The sequence below is a fragment of the Squalius cephalus genome (genome assembly GCF_949319135.1).
Source record: "Squalius cephalus genome assembly, chromosome: 16".
NCBI classification, from domain to species: Eukaryota; Metazoa; Chordata; class Actinopteri; order Cypriniformes; family Leuciscidae; genus Squalius; species Squalius cephalus.
Genome location: NC_137137.1, coordinates 25,074,120 through 25,091,820, shown reverse-complemented (window position 1 = coordinate 25,091,820; position 17,701 = coordinate 25,074,120). Strand labels below are relative to the sequence as shown.

General features: G+C 38.4%; 1 protein-coding gene across 1 annotated transcript in view; it reads right to left on the bottom strand.

The window, feature by feature from the left end:
• Positions 1–2,226: 2,226 nt before the first annotated feature.
• Positions 2,227–17,701, bottom strand: part of cacna1fa (calcium channel, voltage-dependent, L type, alpha 1F subunit a) — a 38,775-nt gene continuing 23,300 nt past the window's right edge. The window contains exons 31-46 of the mRNA XM_079897801.1: positions 17,379–17,510; positions 17,220–17,285; positions 17,030–17,121; positions 16,754–16,913; positions 15,734–15,861; positions 15,522–15,618; positions 14,280–14,382; positions 13,915–14,016; positions 13,524–13,648; positions 12,723–12,842; positions 11,480–11,769; positions 8,703–8,984; positions 7,074–7,423; positions 6,865–6,977; positions 5,449–5,766; positions 2,227–3,008 (exon numbers count right to left, since the gene is read on the bottom strand). Coding sequence (XP_079753927.1) covers positions 2,799–3,008; positions 5,449–5,766; positions 6,865–6,977; positions 7,074–7,423; positions 8,703–8,984; positions 11,480–11,769; positions 12,723–12,842; positions 13,524–13,648; positions 13,915–14,016; positions 14,280–14,382; positions 15,522–15,618; positions 15,734–15,861; positions 16,754–16,913; positions 17,030–17,121; positions 17,220–17,285; positions 17,379–17,510 — 2,688 coding nt within the window. The 3' untranslated portion in view covers positions 2,227–2,798. The remainder of the gene's footprint in view (positions 3,009–5,448; positions 5,767–6,864; positions 6,978–7,073; positions 7,424–8,702; positions 8,985–11,479; positions 11,770–12,722; positions 12,843–13,523; positions 13,649–13,914; positions 14,017–14,279; positions 14,383–15,521; positions 15,619–15,733; positions 15,862–16,753; positions 16,914–17,029; positions 17,122–17,219; positions 17,286–17,378; positions 17,511–17,701) is intronic.

Genomic DNA, 17,701 nt, shown 5'->3' with positions numbered 1-17,701 from the left:
TGCAGAGGCGCTCCCGGAGTTGACTCGTCAGGTCCTTGATGCCTTCCCTTTCATCAGCAGAACTGCTCTTTTGAACTGCTTGGTTAGAGTCTTGATTTCTCCCGTCAGATGATTAATTTCCCTTTCTCTTCTGGTTGGCTGGTGTGCAGACTTGATGCTGATTTTCTTCTCCTTAATTCCAAAACGCTCCCTTGCCAGGTTGTAGGTTGTTGTTGTGAGAGTATTGACTTTTTTAGTGCTCATCACTTGTGATCCGATCACAAAAAAACACATATGTTAATTACAATGGTAATAAACGGGGACACTGGGTGAATTCCACAATTTTTTTGTACCCTTCCCAAATGGAAAGTGCAAGTGCCCTGCTACCTCCATATACTGTTTATATGTAACTATTTGGACGACCAAATGTTGAGAATGTAGCTACCAGTTCAGCTAAATAGTGTAGCATACTACTGTTTGGAACAAGCCTTTAAACAGCATTTTCACTGGCCACAATTTTGACATCGATACCCATTGGGGAAAACTGCCATATAGATATTTTGGTAACACTTTACAATAAGAGTTGTTAACATTATTTAATGTATTAACTACATGTAACATGAACTAACTATGAGCAATACATTTGTTACTGTATTTGTTATTCTTTGTTAACATTAATCAATACAAATACAGATGTTCATTGTTTGTTCATGTTAGTTCACAGTCCAATAACTACTGTTAACAAATACAATATTTGATTTGAATAATGTATTAGTAAATGCTGAAGTTAACATTAACAAAGATTAATATAATATGATGGATAAGTGAAGTTCATTATTAGTTCATGTTAATTAATATAGTAGTTAACTAATGTTAATAATGAAACCTTATTGTAAAGTGTTACTGATATCTTTTATATTATCTCATAATTTGGCAGCAGGTAAATTAAGCTGCTGTCACTTTAAGACCTGACGCACAGACCCCTTATACTGGTACATATGCATTGTCTTTCTCAACTGTTTACGTTCACTTAAATCATAACTTACTGTTATTTTATTTTATATAAAATTATTTTATAATTTTACAATAAGCAGCGAAAAGGAACTCAATTTAGAATTGAGAGGCGGCTTTATGTGCACACACTTTGGGTGTGAGCACAAAATCTGCGGGAATGCGTAAAATTATGTGTCCCACACCCAAATTCAAGCCCTGTAACACCAACAATATTCATCCAGAGCAAGTGAAATGAGTGTGTGAGGGGAGGTGGTTTTTGTGTCTACTTGGTGTCGGAGAGAGAAAGCACAGCTGGTATCTATTCTGGGGAAAATGAGTATTGGAAGAGTTTCAGGTATTTTAGTAATGTTTGTTTGTGAAATTGGTTTATGATGGATATATTATCAGAGACCTCCAAGCTCCCAAAAAATGGGGTGATATATTTTTCCCCCAAAATAAAAATTAGAGGGATAGTATTACCATGTCACGGTAATAAAACTTATACCATTTAGACCTTGCATAATATTTTTAGTCATAATATGCCTTTCTTAAATACGAACAGTACTATGCATCATGTGAACTGTTTTATTAGTACAGCAGGAGTTGCTTACTGTATAGTTCTATAAGTGATTTACCGAAATCAAAAGTTTTCATTTACTGTAGCTGAGAGCCAAAACCGAAAATAAAGTGAGTAATTTAAGTCTCTATGCTGTTTAATGTGTCTTTTTATCAGATGATAAATTAAACCTGTTGTAATAAAGTTTTTTTGGTAATAATGAGCCAACTCTCGATATTTCAGCCAAACAAATTTTGTTTTAGCTTAACCACATTGTGTGCAGAAAATAGATACTGACACAGCCAAAACATCATTAGAGAGGCGCTAATTAAATGTCTCTGTTTCTGTCAAGGATTTAAGCCCCTCAAAACTATACTGAATATAATGTTATATGCAATACTGATCTATTCAGCTGTAAAAAACAGTAAGTTGAACAAAATTTGTGGAAAATGAGCAATAACAGTCTTTTCTTCCCTGGTGTGTTAATCAATGGTATATGCTTTTGGTGAAGCATACGTCTCTACGTACTCAAAATACTTAAATATTTGTATATGCATGCATATTTTGCAATAAACTTAAAATAGGGCTGTGCTGGTCAACTTAACCACCGGCGGTGGTACGCCAAAACATCTTTTTGTATGTGAATGATGTTTTATGTGATGTTCTATTTACCACACGAGTGAAGCACACAGCTTTTTCAAAATAAATAATAGGCTAGTAATTTAATGTTACATCACAACCATGGAAACATTTGGATTTGTGCTGAATGAGAGAAGTAAATTAGCCCATACATTTATAATAGTAACATAGTAACATTTCCCTGTAGGTTTGTGAGATCCAGTCATTTGAAAGATACTGGCTCTTTATTGTCTTTTTATTAGGCTAATTAATCTTATGAAAAATGAAAACTTACACAAGCACAAATACATTCAACATAAATGGGCAAGTTTTATCAAATCTCAATTATTTAGAAATAAAGTCTGTCTGGATATCTTTTCAGAAACTGCTTCAGGATTCGTAATCAGAGTATATACTGTATAGGCTCATCTTGTGGTCTGGTTAGGCTCTTACTAAACGTATGTGCAAAGCAATTGGGATACACAGGTCATTGTGGTCACAAGTTCCTTATACAGTATCTACTGAAGGAATTATAACTCTGCTCAAATGAGCTGAATATGAAGAGGTGAATGTATTTGAGTTAGTGATGCAGAGAACATCACAATCACACTGACAATTTATGTTCCGCTTCCCCCAACAAACTGAAACCCATTTAGTATGTTATAACACAGTTCATCTCATCAGACAGATCCTCCTCGAGGCGCCCGATTGGTTGCCCTGTCCTCCCTTGACTTAGAAGGTCAGTTGCAGCGCTCTCCATTTCATCAATAGTCATGTGACAGGCACCTGCAATTTCCCGTTTTGCAAAGTCAACAAATTTGGGGTCTTTTGCATATAGACCCAAGCCTTCAGAGATCAGGATCTAAAAGATAAAAAAAAAAAAAAAAAAAAAGACATCACAAAAGTTGGATCAGATTTATTTCCACTACAACCAGCTGAAATCCACTGACCACACACAACTATTTATGTGTCTGCTGAAAGCAGTTAGTTGCACTGATAATTTAGGTGTGTTGTATTAAATGGGGTTTAAAGTTTTGTATTCAGAATTTTTGGAGATCAGTTTTTTCCACTTTAAAGGGGTCATGAAATGCATTCACATCTCTGGCCGTTAGCTTATGAAGTTGTTTTGCATCAAAATGTTCAAATATTTGTAATAGATGAAATATATGATAATTTTCAATCCTCAGTTTTACTCTTTGTCACAAACACTTAATTTCAGGGGCATTACCTCTTTAAGAAACGCAAGTAAGCGTCTAGTGCTGTGATTGGTGAATTTCATCGCACCATAGCCACAGCGTGTGTGATGCTCGAGATGGCCAGCTCTTTAAAGGGACACTTCACCCATTTGCATTAAGCTTTGCATTGTTAGAAACCCAGTCATACTATTGAATGGTCATGCAACATTTTTTCATTTTCCCCCGAGACGAGAGAAATCTGTATTTACCTCTTTACACTTCCTCCTACAATGACGCAAAAATCGTCATAGTTTCCATAGGAGGAAGTGTAAGAGGGGGGGATTTCTGTTAAGACTACAAGCACTAGATCCACCCTTTCAAACCCGCCCATAGGGGGTTGGACCTAATGCGCTAACAGACCTATCACAGATCAGTGCGAGTGCATTTGATTTCAACGGCAGAAACCTGCTGAAAACAGGGACGAAGAAAGCTGAGTAGTAGGTGTTACCATACTCTATTTCCCGGACATGTCCGGCCGTCGAGATCGACAAAAATGTCCGGGATTCAGCTTTTGCTTTCTGCGGTCGCCATCCATTGTTTACATGCTCACCTTTTGTTTCAATCTAACTGAATTCACCCCGATTGGTGAATCTGAATGTAATGTTTACATGAATGCTAAACAAGTGATCGGTTGATTTGCGTTTTAACATTGCTAAGAAAATACCCGCACCTCCGTGAGAGATAGCCCATGAGACCGGTGCATCTCACAGGCGCGCTCATCAGTAATCACAGTAATACAGGGAGCAGGACGAGGCTAGCGCCGCGGGAGAAAGACGCGAGGCCGGTGGCGTGATCGGTTGAAAGACGCGAGGCCGGTGGCGTGATCGGTTGATGTGTGTTTTACCATTGCTAAGAAAATACCTGCTCCTCCGTGCGAGATACGAGAACAGTGCCTCACAGGTGTCGGTCGTCAGTAATCACGCCACCGGCCTCGCGCCGTTCTCCCGCGCCCCTCAGCCTCGTCCTGCTCGCCACAGTAAACATGATGAATGGCGACTGTAGAACGCAAAAGCCGAATCCCGGACATTTTGGGCAAACTCGTCACGGAGACTCACTCGTAGCCTAGCCTTGCCTTGTTGTTTTCAACTGCGCTGTCTTACCGGTAGGCGTGGCTTGGGAGTGGCCTTGTAGGGCAGCGAAGCAAGTGCATTCTGGGAGTTGTTGTCTTTCATCCACATAAGCCAAAAATACATTTTCTGGCTTTTCTCAGTCTAGAAAGCTCCAAATTCAAAAATAATTTCACATTTCTTCTACATAAATGACCCACTTTCAATACACATTCATGTCTCCACGGGTGAAATGACCCTTTAATAGAGCCCTCTCCTTTAATAGAGTTTGAGCCCGTGGCAGATTGAAATGAACCACAATTATTGCCTCCGAGGACAAAATACTTGGCACGGCTGTAGCTTTCAATACAAGATATTGAGAAAAAGTTTTTTAATTTTCAAGAAACAAAAACATTCTTGTTCAATTGCTCAGGCACTTGTTAAAAATAAACTTGTAACTATATTATAAATAAACCATCCATGTATTTCTAATAGTTTGATCTTTTGGAAGGGAGTCTGACTGTCTTTCCCGGTACCACTCTTGTGATGTTATGTTAAGATGTTAAGTCATGTTAAGTTCTCATGCTAAGTTATGTTAAGACATGTTAAGAGCAAGCCGCCTTGATTTAAAAATGCATGTCAATCAGTGTAGAAGAAAATTGTGACATCACAACTTCAAATGTGAATTTCAAAGCCTGGCATTTCAGAAGGATGGAAAACAAAAAACTCATATTTTTGGACTGGGGAGTTAGCTTTGAGGTATGAAACTTGCATGTTTTTATTTTAGAGCAACCTCTTATACTGTATGTGTAAATATCAAGGCCATTTTGATTTTCCATTTCATGACCCCTCTAAAGTTTCTTTTTCTGTGGATCACAGTCAAAAAAGAAAGTCTATGATTCACTGCTGTACAAAAACAAAGTCCAGCTTGAGTCGTTTTTATAGCCACTGAACCTGCATAAATAACAACTATCCTTATTACGTAGGGTTATTTGATACACCATTCAGGAAGCTTATTTACCGACTCCACGAGGCTGTCAGCGCTTCCCTTCTCGATGTATCCGGGGCTGTGTTGGGAGGGCACTCTGAGAGTGGTGTACGCCCGAGGCTGCTGGGCTACACCTGCCATTCCACTGCCAATCCACCCGGGACGGGCCGACGCCGGCAGGCTGGCGCTGCCATTGGCGTCACTCCACATTGCCTGAGTGCCCCCCATCTCGTTCACTAAAATGAGGGGGGCATAGAGGAGACGACCCCGTCTGGCCTGGTTGTTCACCCAAGAGGCCGAAGAAACCGCAGATGAAATGCTGCTCCGCCGAGAGTCGAAGCTGTTTTGCGTCTGTGGGAGCACATACATTATTTTTATTATTGGTGTGAAAACAGTGAAACAGAAATTTGTCATTAGCAGAATTTAATGGTTTATTATTTTATTTTTGCACAATGTTGATTTTGTGTTAAATGGTGTTAATTGCTGGCGTATTCTCCAAATTATGATATATCTTATTCCAAATGTGAATATGATACTTCATTATGATGCTTCAAAAAAATCTTTTCAACCCTGTAAAGAAATATAAAGAAATGTCAGAACATTTATCTAATTTGTACAGTTTTAAAATGTAATGTATTTTTTAAATGTTTTTTTTTTATTAAAAATATTATAATCATAACGAAATCTATTTTTCTATGTGGTAGTCAAAAAATTGATTTGAGCAGTGAAAAGATAAATATATTGTAAATATAAATGTAAAAATGTATATGTAATATTTAATTATATATAGATTATTTATATAAATGTGAATAATAATAATTAATATAGATTGAATAATATTATAGTGCAAATCAACAAGGTAGAGCATGCTGCATTTATATAAAAATAGATATAACTATTAGCTCTCACTCTAATACTGATTTGAATTCATTTAATTTAATGATTAATATACTTCAAATGCTTGCTGTATCATGTTTGATACATTTTCAACAATTTTTCATTCAATATTAAATATCAGTTCCTTAAATCCACTAAATATTAATTTTGAAATATCAATAACAAAGTTATTCTTAGTGTTACTTTATTCAAATCATCAAAGATTTCTCAATAAAAAGATGTGTGCATTTCTTCTTGGATAATCCACCAGAAGACATGTAGTAGAGTTTGTCAGGAAAGTACTGATCATGTTGTTGAGGCCTTTCAAATGTGAGTTTTAAGACCAATTCTCACCGCACCAGACAAACGGTGCAAACACTTTGTCAGGTTTTATCGGGTCAGTTGGTTATCCCTGTTGGCATTGGTCAGCACTTGTTTAAGCCAATTTAACATGTTAAATCTGATTGTTGGGTCATGGAATGTCTGAGAAGTGACGTACTGTCTTCTGGTGATAGTCAGTGTAGGTTGGTGTCCTTTTGTGCAGATACAATTCCAAATCTGGAGAAAAGTTACCTGTATTCGTGCCCTACAGGGTGGGGAATTTTGGCGGTAAGTGCCTGGGATTGGGAGATCCTCATTGCTGCCCTGCCTTTTCAAACACTGGATGTTAAAGTTTGGCTTTCGGCCTGACGGATACATGGAAAAAGTAATCAATGTTAGGTTCACTGAAAGGTTTACCACATTATTTTTTTGCAGTGCAGAAAGTTTACAGTTGGATTTACCTAAGGGAGTTGGGGGAAGCATGCGTCGCCGTGCAGCGAAACCACTGCCATTGTATTCATTGTTGTTGTATCCATTACCATTGTATCCATTACTATGATAACCATTACCATTGTAGCCATTGCTGTTATAGCCATTGCTGGAGTAACGATTCCCTGGATAATCAGTCCCATTGGTACCATTCCCATAGTAGCCATTTCCAGTGTAACCATTGCCATTGTAGCCACCAACATCTTGGCTGTTGCCTTGGTAACTATTGCTGATATTGTCAATGGGTTGAACTGGGGCCACACATTCACTGCTCCCATTGGGTGCTGCAGTTTGTGCCGGAGGAACCTCAGGAAACCACTGTCTGTTCAGACATTAACACAAAATCAGACAGATACATTAATTTGTGAGAAAAGCTTGTAAAATTCAGACAGACTGTTGTTTGAGTCATGTGAAGGTCTTGATATAATCACAACAATGTTCTTTTTAATTTTTCACATTTTTATCATGTTTTGAAAAACCTTTGCAGTGGTGTACTGTTAATGAACATCCCAATGCTGGGAGTGACGTTTAGATGAATATGCAAGTATGTGCTACACATTTTCCTCTCAATAACAAAATAAACAACACAACTGACAGAGGTGATAAAACAGCGGTTAAGATGTGGATATTTTTGCACCAGCTCAGCATTCTGGCACTCTAATCAAATCAAATCACGTCATGTTTATATATATATATATATATATATAAATATATAAATATATTAAAAACAGTTTCAGTGTGGCTTTCAATTGACCGTTCGCAAAGACCCTCCCCCTTTAGTTACTGTTGCTATGTCCGACAAGCCACGCCGCTCTCACGCCCCACCATGTTCTCACGCAGTGAAAATACATCCCGGAGCAAAGAGGACACTGACAACGCGCTGACAGACAGGACAGACCAGGTTACTTTTGATATGAAACAAAGTCTCAACTTTCAAATTTGGTCATTTTTTTAAAAGAAATTTAAACAATAAATACCGTTTTGTGCCTCTTTAATGTGTCGTGACAGATCGCTGTAGAGCCTCTTAAAGCTGCTCGTGAACCGATCATCACTTCCTTCTAGTTAATTTATAGCATCAAATAAACATGAAAGAACATAAGATGGAATGTTGTTTTAACCGTGGAAAGACATCAATACACTCCGTTTTTCAAGTTCAAATCCTCCAATGTTAATCTACTAACTCTCCTGACTGCTTTGTCGGACAAAAATGGCGGATTATGATTGGTCAGATCAATCAATCTCCCTGCAAAGGGTCAATTAGAATTTCTTCAATTTCTACTATAAAGCAGATCTCCATTGTGGTCATTACTCGCAGATGTCTGACCTTGATGGACTGAACAGAAGAAATGAACTGGAGAATATGCAGAGTGCCAAAACACTCCTATCTATTATGTAATTGCTATGGACCTATGGTAGTTTGAAGGTGTTTACCAGCAGGAGCGAACCTTTCCAGAAAGTTCACTTTGCCTAGCTGTTTCGTAAAGTAAACAAACTCCAAACAAATTTAGTTTTGGCCTGATAGTTCTTTGATTTTGTTTTAAGTATATCAGGGCCTTGAATTATTTTGGTGCATTATGGGTAGTCAAACATTTCCTACTAACCTATCATGTGAGAAAGCACTATGAGGGTCCTCCCTGCTGACAGCACTTTGCTCTGGAGGGTATGGCATCTCTGTAACCCCTGTGGCTGTAACTGTAACTCCTCCTCCTGTGACTGCTCCTCCCGTCACTCCTTCACCTGTGACTCCTACTTGCATGGCTCCTCCAGTGACTGCTTCTCCATTTCCTCCTGGAATGACGACCCCTCCTGTGACTCCTCCATTTTGCATTCCTCCATCCGGAGATGGGGGAGGAATATATTCACAAGCACTAGTTGTATCATTCCTGAATATGAGAATTTAATAAGAAATACAGTAAGATGATATACAAAAAAAGTTCTTCAAATACCCTATGAAAGCATGAAAAACATTCCAGTCACCTGCATTTCTTCCAGCTAACTGCAATAAGCTAATGCTATAATGGCTGATAATGCTCCACAATTATGTTCTTTGAAGATTTTAAAGTGAAAAGTCAAAGTTTTTCTAAAGGCTGGAATACACTACACAACTTTTAAAATCTGAACAAATTTTAAAACATTATACATTATATACTTTCAGACTAGGTAAATGGTTAGAGAGAGAAACTGGGAATCATACACTAAACGACTGAGGATCATCCACTACCAGATCTTCAAGTCGTTCTGAACACAACAAGCTCGTGCAGAAACATGCTAGGTTACGCACAACAAATGAAAATAATGTGTTTTAAAATTAGCTGAAAATATCAAACATATTTAAATCCTCCAACTGGATAGAATCAGAGTCTATGCCTATAATTCACTACGTGATTTTCTGCTAAATCTGTCAACTCCGACTGCCCAAAAATCTGCAGACTGACTCTGACTTTCGGCACCTCACATCAACTCATTCAGACAAATCAGGGCAGAAATCCGGGCGAAAGTTGCGAAACGTATTCCAGCCTTACGATGCAAAACACTTTTGACAGCAAATGTTACAATGCCCAGCTTACACTGGGCTTGAATTTCCACCACATATTTTGCCATGAAAAAGACAACTGAACCATGTGTCCAGTACTGGCATTCTAGAAATATTCAGAGCTAAGTCTCTAAGTCTGAGTTAAAGGAAACATTAAAAAGCCACAGCAGCAGCAACAAGCGAGTAGAGTTAAACAAAGCAGTTAATGACAAATTGGGAATGTGTTTTATTTACATTATGCCATTCCATGAGAATGAATACATAGTTTTATTGTCTCTTTGCTCTTGGTGTGAATGTGCTTTAAAGTGATACAGTAGTTCTCCATTTTTATTCTGTCATCATTTACTCACCCTCCTGATGTTTCCAAACCAGTATCACTAACACTACTGTTCATAAGGTTTGGGGTTGGAAAGATTGTTTTAATGTTTTTGAAAGAAGTCTTTCATTATTAGATTTTAAATGAACTGTTTTCTATTTTAATATATTTAAAAATATATTTTATTCCTGTGATGGCAAAGCTGAATTTTCAGCATCATTACCCCAGTCTTCAGTGTCACATGATCCTTCAGAAATCATTCTAATATGCTGATTTGGTGCTCAGGAAACATTTCTTATTATCAATGTTGGAAACAGTTGTGCTGCTTAATATTTTTGTGGAAACCATGATGCAATTTTTTCAGGATTCTTTGATGAATAGAAAGTTTAAAAGAACTGCATTTATTTGACATTTATATGTCTTTACTCTCAATGTAAAATCTGACTGATCCCAGACTTTTGAACAGACTTTTAGACACATTCTACTAATTATAACTTTGCAACTACATTTCAACTAACTTAGACTGTTAGTAGACTGTTAGGTTAGAGTTAGTTGTCAGGGTTCGTGTTGGTAGAATAAGTTGACGTGTAGTTGCAAAGTAACTCATATAGTCAGTAGAATGTCTGTTGGGGGAGCATCAAAGTAAAGTGTAAGCAGATAGTCTACCAATACTCTAATGAGAGTTACAGTAGTAGACATGTAGTTGCACAGTCACTTATAGTTAGTTGAATGTCTAAAGTGATCAATCGAAATAATGTGTTATCATATTTTCTTTTGTGAAGAAAGTATCATACTGGTTTGGTTAAACATGAGGGTGAGCAAGGATGACAGAATTTTAATTTTTGGGCAAACTATCCCATTGAATTGTAACCTGTTACTTCATAGTGCCAGGGTTTTCAACTAGGAGTCCTTGAAGGTACTACAGGGGGTCATGATGTTTCAAACTATTATTATTTTATTACTAATTTGTTGATGGTAATAACTAAAAGTAATGATAATAATATTATATAATGTACTGTAGTAATGGTAACTCATGGTTTTGATTAAAGATACTGTAAATTGTTACTGAGAAAAATTTGACGGTTATACTGCTGATCCTGAGGTTGGCTGAAAGGTTGTTGGGTAGGTAAAGGTTGAAAACCTCCCCTTTTCCCATTTTAGAATACACTAGAGAGAATGACATCAACACAGCATGCCTGTCAAGCTTGGAAAATGGAAATACGCTAAGTAGTCTGAATTTTGGGGTGTTGCAATGCTTGACAACATGTTAAATTGCAAAGAAAATCTTGTTTTTGGAGCATCTCAAAGCTGTCAAGCGATTAGTGAACTGACAGTTATGAAATTACAGGCCCTTTACAACAGATAAAAACAATACGTTTTGTCTTGGACTAAAATCTAACCAAATACCCCATCCAGAAAAAATTGCTCAAAACAGCTTTTCAGGTCCTGAGAGTTTTCTAAATTCAGTGTAGTAGCTTCTAATTATACAGGTATAATTCTTTTGTCTCTTATCTTAGTGTGCTCCTTACCTTTGGTTGGTATTCAGCATCCACAATGGGGTGAGTTTGCTGTGACTGGAGGTCCACCTACTGGGCAGGGGAGACAACCTCTGAGGCTGATCAATTATCACTTCGTTTTCGGATAGGGCGGAGACCGGACGGGAGTCCAACAGGGCCTCCTCCAGCATTAAGCTCCCATTGCGTATTCTAGGCGGAAGCTCAATGCTCACTGAGGTCTCGTCCAGATGGGGGGGCATAGGGCTGCTTCTGGGGGTGGACATGACCGGTGTGGGCGGAGCATCACTGAAGACGCTGTCACTCTGCAGTTGGCAAGGGAAACAGAATTAACTGTTGTTCCAGTGAGACTAGTGTCTAAATATAGTTTTACAATGCATAAGGAAACCTTTAAATTACAGTTGTAACTAATACAGTTGTAATACACTTTATTGTAAGTGTCCTTGTTATAGAATAATTATACAATTAAGCACTGAATAATATTAATTAACAAATTGTACTTACTATAGGGTTTAGATTAGCGTTTGGTTTAGGGTTAGAATTATGCATAATTTTCTGTTATTACTATAGTAAGTACATCTAATTTGTGACAAGGACACTGTAAATTAAAGTTTTACCATTTTTTTAATATATATTTACAATTTAAAGTGCCCCATAATGCTTTTTTTTATATTAACTTTCACATAGTGTGTGATATAGCTGTTTGTGAATGTAAAGGTCTGCAAAGTTTCAAAAATCAAAGTGCATGATAAATGGAGTCATCGTCTTCCAAAAGAAGGAACGATTCTCAACTGCCTGAAATGAGTCGTCAGTAATTCCAGTCTTACTTGCTGCATGAACCTACAGTATGTAGGATTGTAACACATTTGTATAATGCTCTTCATTGGCTGCCCACGAACAACAACTACTTTGAACCACCTTTAAACACTAGTTGTAGCTTTTCGTTCATGTTGTCGACATGTGGAGAAGACGCTGTTTTCTGTGCTTCTCGAAAGCAAATCCACTTTGCATGCACTTCCAAAAGATGAGGACTCTGGCTTGAATTGATACAGTAAAACCAATGCTATCGTTACTGCAATGTAAACTATGAGAAAATTAAAGCGCTCTTTGAACTTGGATGCATGTAATCCTACTGTAGGAGACTTTAAAATAGCATAATAGGGGCACTTTTGGTTAAGGTTTATTGACAGCATCTGGCATGCTGTCAGTTAGTTTAAAGCACTCTCATTTTACTATTTTTACTGCTGAGTGTTCTCACCCTGAAGAATTCTTCTTCTTCCATTATCTCCCCCTCCAGCCCTTCCAGCCCTTCCTCATCCTCCATCGCCATAGCCAGACGCATCTCTGGGGCCAGATCCTGTAGTGTGCGTAACCCAGCCTGGACCACACAAGATGAGAGTCATGTCAAAGATAGGCTGTGATCCAGTGATGCTGCACTAGGGTTGCACAGAATAACAGTGCAAAAAGTATGTAGTATGAGAATATGGAGCTCATACTCAAGGAGGGATAAAGGCCCAAACTGAGCAAAAATATGCAATTTGCATACATTTATGGCCAAAAAGTAAGATGAAATTCGAATAGCTTATGGTGTAAATCAATGAGATATTTATATTTCATGCAGTAGATTGTGTACAACATGTTTTTTAGCAAAGTTTTGATCATGATGATAATTTAGAGGCCTTAGAAATTTGCACATCAAATATGAAACAGTAGGCATGGTTGAGTAATTGACGTGTTTATAGTAACACAAATCAATTTATTTCATAGAGAAGGTCTGAATGAGCATGAAAAGATTCACTTGAAATAAGAAGGTTCATGCTGCCCAATTCAGCTTTAATTTATTTGAATGTGTCCATTTGAGCAAATTAATTTAATTGTTGTTATTTTCTTGCTCAAATATGTTATGTTTAATGCACGGAAATAGTTCTAATTCTATGACTTCCTATTCTCTGCACGTAAACAGTCATTTTTCCTGTGTGGGCTAGTCATGATGTCACACACACACACACACACACACACACACACACACACACACACACACTAAGTCCTAATTCATTACCTGGAGAGAGGCTGACTTGTCCTTGCCTTTCTTCTTCCTCTCTTTTTCCTTTCGCTTACGAAACTTTTTAAAGTAGTCCTGAATCAGGAAGCTGGCATAGAATTTTCCTGCAGTCACCTCATTCCCTAAAAACATAGAGAGATGGATTTTTAAAAAGACAAAAAAATGCAGATCTTCAGTTGTCCGAAGAGGTCACTTTTTTTGGGTGGCAAGGGAAGGACCTGTTGGGCATTGATTGAGGCATTTCTGATTCAGCACAGTGTTAGCGCTAAGCCTCGGAGAACACTGCATGTCCTTCATGGTCTGTTTGTAAGGTCAAACTTGTATGGTGTTGGTTGTCCACATTAAGCACAGAAAGCCTATAAGAAGATACTATTGTAACATACTCTACCTGCAGGGGGAGGTATAACTTCATCCAGCAGTTTGGGTTTGGTACGTTTCCAGATCTTCTTGATGATAGCTCTCAGCTCCTCGTTCTGCTGGTCAATGGGGCCTGTGTTGAACGGAAAGGTACTGTATTACTGTATTTAGGATAGAAAAAATGCTTCATTTTTGCTGTAGTTTTTGTCAAAAAGCACACAACAGATTATTTAAATCTACAAGCATCATCATTTTCCATAGAAAAGTTTCATTTATGGAAGCAATTACAAACGTCCTCACTTGTAAATGTCAGAATTGACAGAAGTGTATTGATAGTATTTTAGTGAGATTGTGTGTGTGTGTGTGTGTGTGTGTGTGTGTGTGCAGGAGTCCAACCGTCTGTTTTAATCTTGAGTGAAGTTCTGACGAGAGCAAACAGGGTGGCGTTGAAGGACACAGTGCCATCAGGATAGAGAGGCACATTCATAGCAACCAGTCTCTGCCAAAGAGAAAGAGAGAGATGGGCAGAGAGAAACAGAAAGGTGTAGATATGAATGGTTAACAGGACACTGCTATGTGGAACATGTTGAAATGGGCCTGCTAATGTGTTCTGGGAGGTTGCTTATTGGACCTCTCTGGAAGTCTCTGGTATTTTGGTCTCTACATACACCACCGTTTAAATGTTAGGATGCATTGTATTAATCAAAAGTGAAACTTTCTATTCATCGAAAGAATCCTGAAAAGCAAAATTTATCACGCTTTCCACAAAAATATTAAACAACTGTTTTCAACATTAATAAATAATAAGAAATGTTGGTAGCACTTTATTTTACAGTCCTGTTTGTCCTTATTTTAGTAATGACACTAACCCTGAACCTACCCCTAAACCTTAACTGACCCATGTAGTTCTACCAGAAAGACTCGGGAGAATTAATACTGTGACGATGAACATTTATTTAAGAGCTCAGCAAACAATCAAGTTCTTTGGCGTAGGCCCCGTCCGTAACTCGCATTCTGAGAGTACGGAATCTGCATATCCTGCCTGAAGACGAAGGCAGGGGCGCAGCCCACCCCCTGCGAAGTAAGGAAGGGGGCCATCTGGTGGTGGTGGGGTGGAAGGAGGAAGAAGACATCCTGGCGTCTTCAGGATGGAGGGGAGAGCTCGTCTGGAGATGTTGGGGAGGATGGAGGGGAGGACCCAACATAGTGGTGTTGGGAGGGATGGAGGAAAGGTCCCATCTTGGTGGTGGTTGGGGAGGATGGAGGTGGTTGAAGCGACAACATCTGCGAACTCAGACATGTGTAAGTACCACCCTTTTATACTGGGCTATTGGATAGATGAGAAGGTAATAAGTGACGTGAACGATTGAGTCTTCCTGGCAGAACTTGCGCTAGGCTTCATTTACCTTACACTACTCAGTACTTTTCATGTAAGTCGGTAAGAACACTGTGAGTACATTGAAAGTGCACGTACTGTAAAATAAAGTGCAACCAAAATGTTTCTTGAGCACCAAATCAGCATGATTTCTGAAGGATCATGTGACACTGGAAACTGGAGACTTGGGTTCCTCCTAAAATGCAAGTCTACAGTCCCATTTCATTGTCCACCAGTGACTGTATAAATCCAAATGTCCTTACCCTACACGCTACTCGATGTGGACAGAGTTTCCCAAAGCCCAGCGGAGGCTGAATTCTGCGCAACATGGTGACTACATCTATATGTTTAATCCTTCCCCTGATGCAAAGAAATGCAACAGTATTTATTCATTTAATTAACATACTCATTCAAGACTGAGATTTAATTATGCTCTCATAAAAAAAAGACATCCAGTTTGTGTAAAATCACTTACGTGGCTTCTGGGTCGTAATCTGACCAGACTCGTTTAAACTCATCGAGGTGATGAGTGCCCAGCACAGTCCAGTCTCTGGTCAGATACTCAAAGTTATCCATGATGACAGCAATGAACAAGTTAATGATCTGAAAAAAATGCAGATTAATCACTAAACAAATTTGTTTATTATTTTCAGAGATGGATTTTTGAAAGTTATATATTTCCCCAAGAAAATGTATGTTCGCTCAAAACTTTTGCATTCTCTCTCAAAACTATTGCATTCCCTGAAAAACTTTGCATTTGCTAGCAAAAGCATTGAAGAAACTTCAAAAAGCAACTTCATATTATTTGTTTTCCATTTTCCATCAACACAACTTTTGCAAGAGAGTGCAAAACTTTTGTGAGTTAAAGGTTCAGTAAGCGATTTCTGAGAAACACTGTTGATATTTGAAATCAAAAACCAAAAAGGCAATGTAAGAGTGGATGTTTTTTTATCAAAGCTGAAGCTAATCAAAAAAAATAAAGCGAAGACGACGAACGAACGACGAGGAAGAACATAAAATTAACATACAATATCGCCAGCAGCACACCAGCTAAAGGACAAACAATGACACTCAAAACTGTCCTTTTACTATAGCAAACATTACAACAACAATCTCTCATTCTGCAGTCTTTCTTCAAATATCCCTCGTAGACTCTCTTTACTCCCCCATCATGAGTGTATACGCCCCCTACAGCTGATTGGCTACAAGTGTGTTGTGGTGCTCCGTCCAATCCACTTTCAACAGCGTTTCTCAGAAATCACTTACTGCACCTTTAAGTCAATACGTTTGCGAGTTAACACAAAACATCTGCAAGAGAATGCAAAACGTATGCAAGTTCAAGCAAAACTTTTGAGGATGTTAACACAAACCTTTTGGAAGAGGGTGCAAAACTTTTGCATGAAAACTGAAACGTTTTGGGAGCAGAATGCAGTGTTTCTGGGGGGAATGCAAAACTTTTGGGAGACAATGTTGCTGTGGATGTTTTATCCCTTACCAGGAAGGCACAGAGTGCAAAGAAACTGATGAAATAGAGGTACGCCAGGTTGCTTCCACAGCTGTACTCCTCCCCTGGCTCAATGTCAGACTCTGGGTCACACCGACGTCCTGGCAGTGCCGCAAGCATGATCTGCTGCCACTGTTCACCCGTTGCACATCTGGGTTTGAAGACATGCAACAAACCTTTACATGAAACCATTTACTAACCAGATAAAAAAGCAGATCATTATCCAAATTCAAGTCAAAAATCAACCTAAGGCTATTGTACTCTTACCTGAAAAGCAGAAGTACAGCCATGAAAAAGGTTTGGAAATTGTTGTTCCGACTGAGTTCAGTACTGTCGTCAATAGCTATCTTCCCAAATGTCTGGAACCACAGAAAAGAGTTTAAACTTCCCAATCTGGAATGTTTCTCAAATGAGGAGAGGGAGAGGAACATATACAAACGTATAAAGTTGAACCCACCTGCATTCCAATCACACCATAGATGAAAAAGATCATAGCAATGAGTAGGCCGACGTATGGCAGTGCCTGAAGGTAAGCAGAGAGACAGGTAGAAATGATGCAAAAAAGAGAATTGAGAATGAGTGTCTAGTGAGCTTGTTTGTTTCCTAAATTTTTCACCTGTAGAGATTTAAGGAAGGTCCAAAGGAGGGTTCGAATGCCTTCACCCTTACTGAGCAGCTTGACTAGTCGCATAACTCGGAAAAGACGGAAGAAAGTGATGGACACTTTGGCGCTCTCCCCATCTTTCCCCTATTGAAGTGGGAAAAGAGAACGACATACTAAATGTTAATGTATAATTTTTAAAAAGTCCAGTTAACAAAGGTCCTTGATCATGCCAGTGGCACATTTCAAAGTGAATTGTTTTGTGAAGCAGTCACAATATAATGCAGGTTTTGCTAAGAGATAGGCAGTGAAAACTACATTAGACCTGACAGCAAACA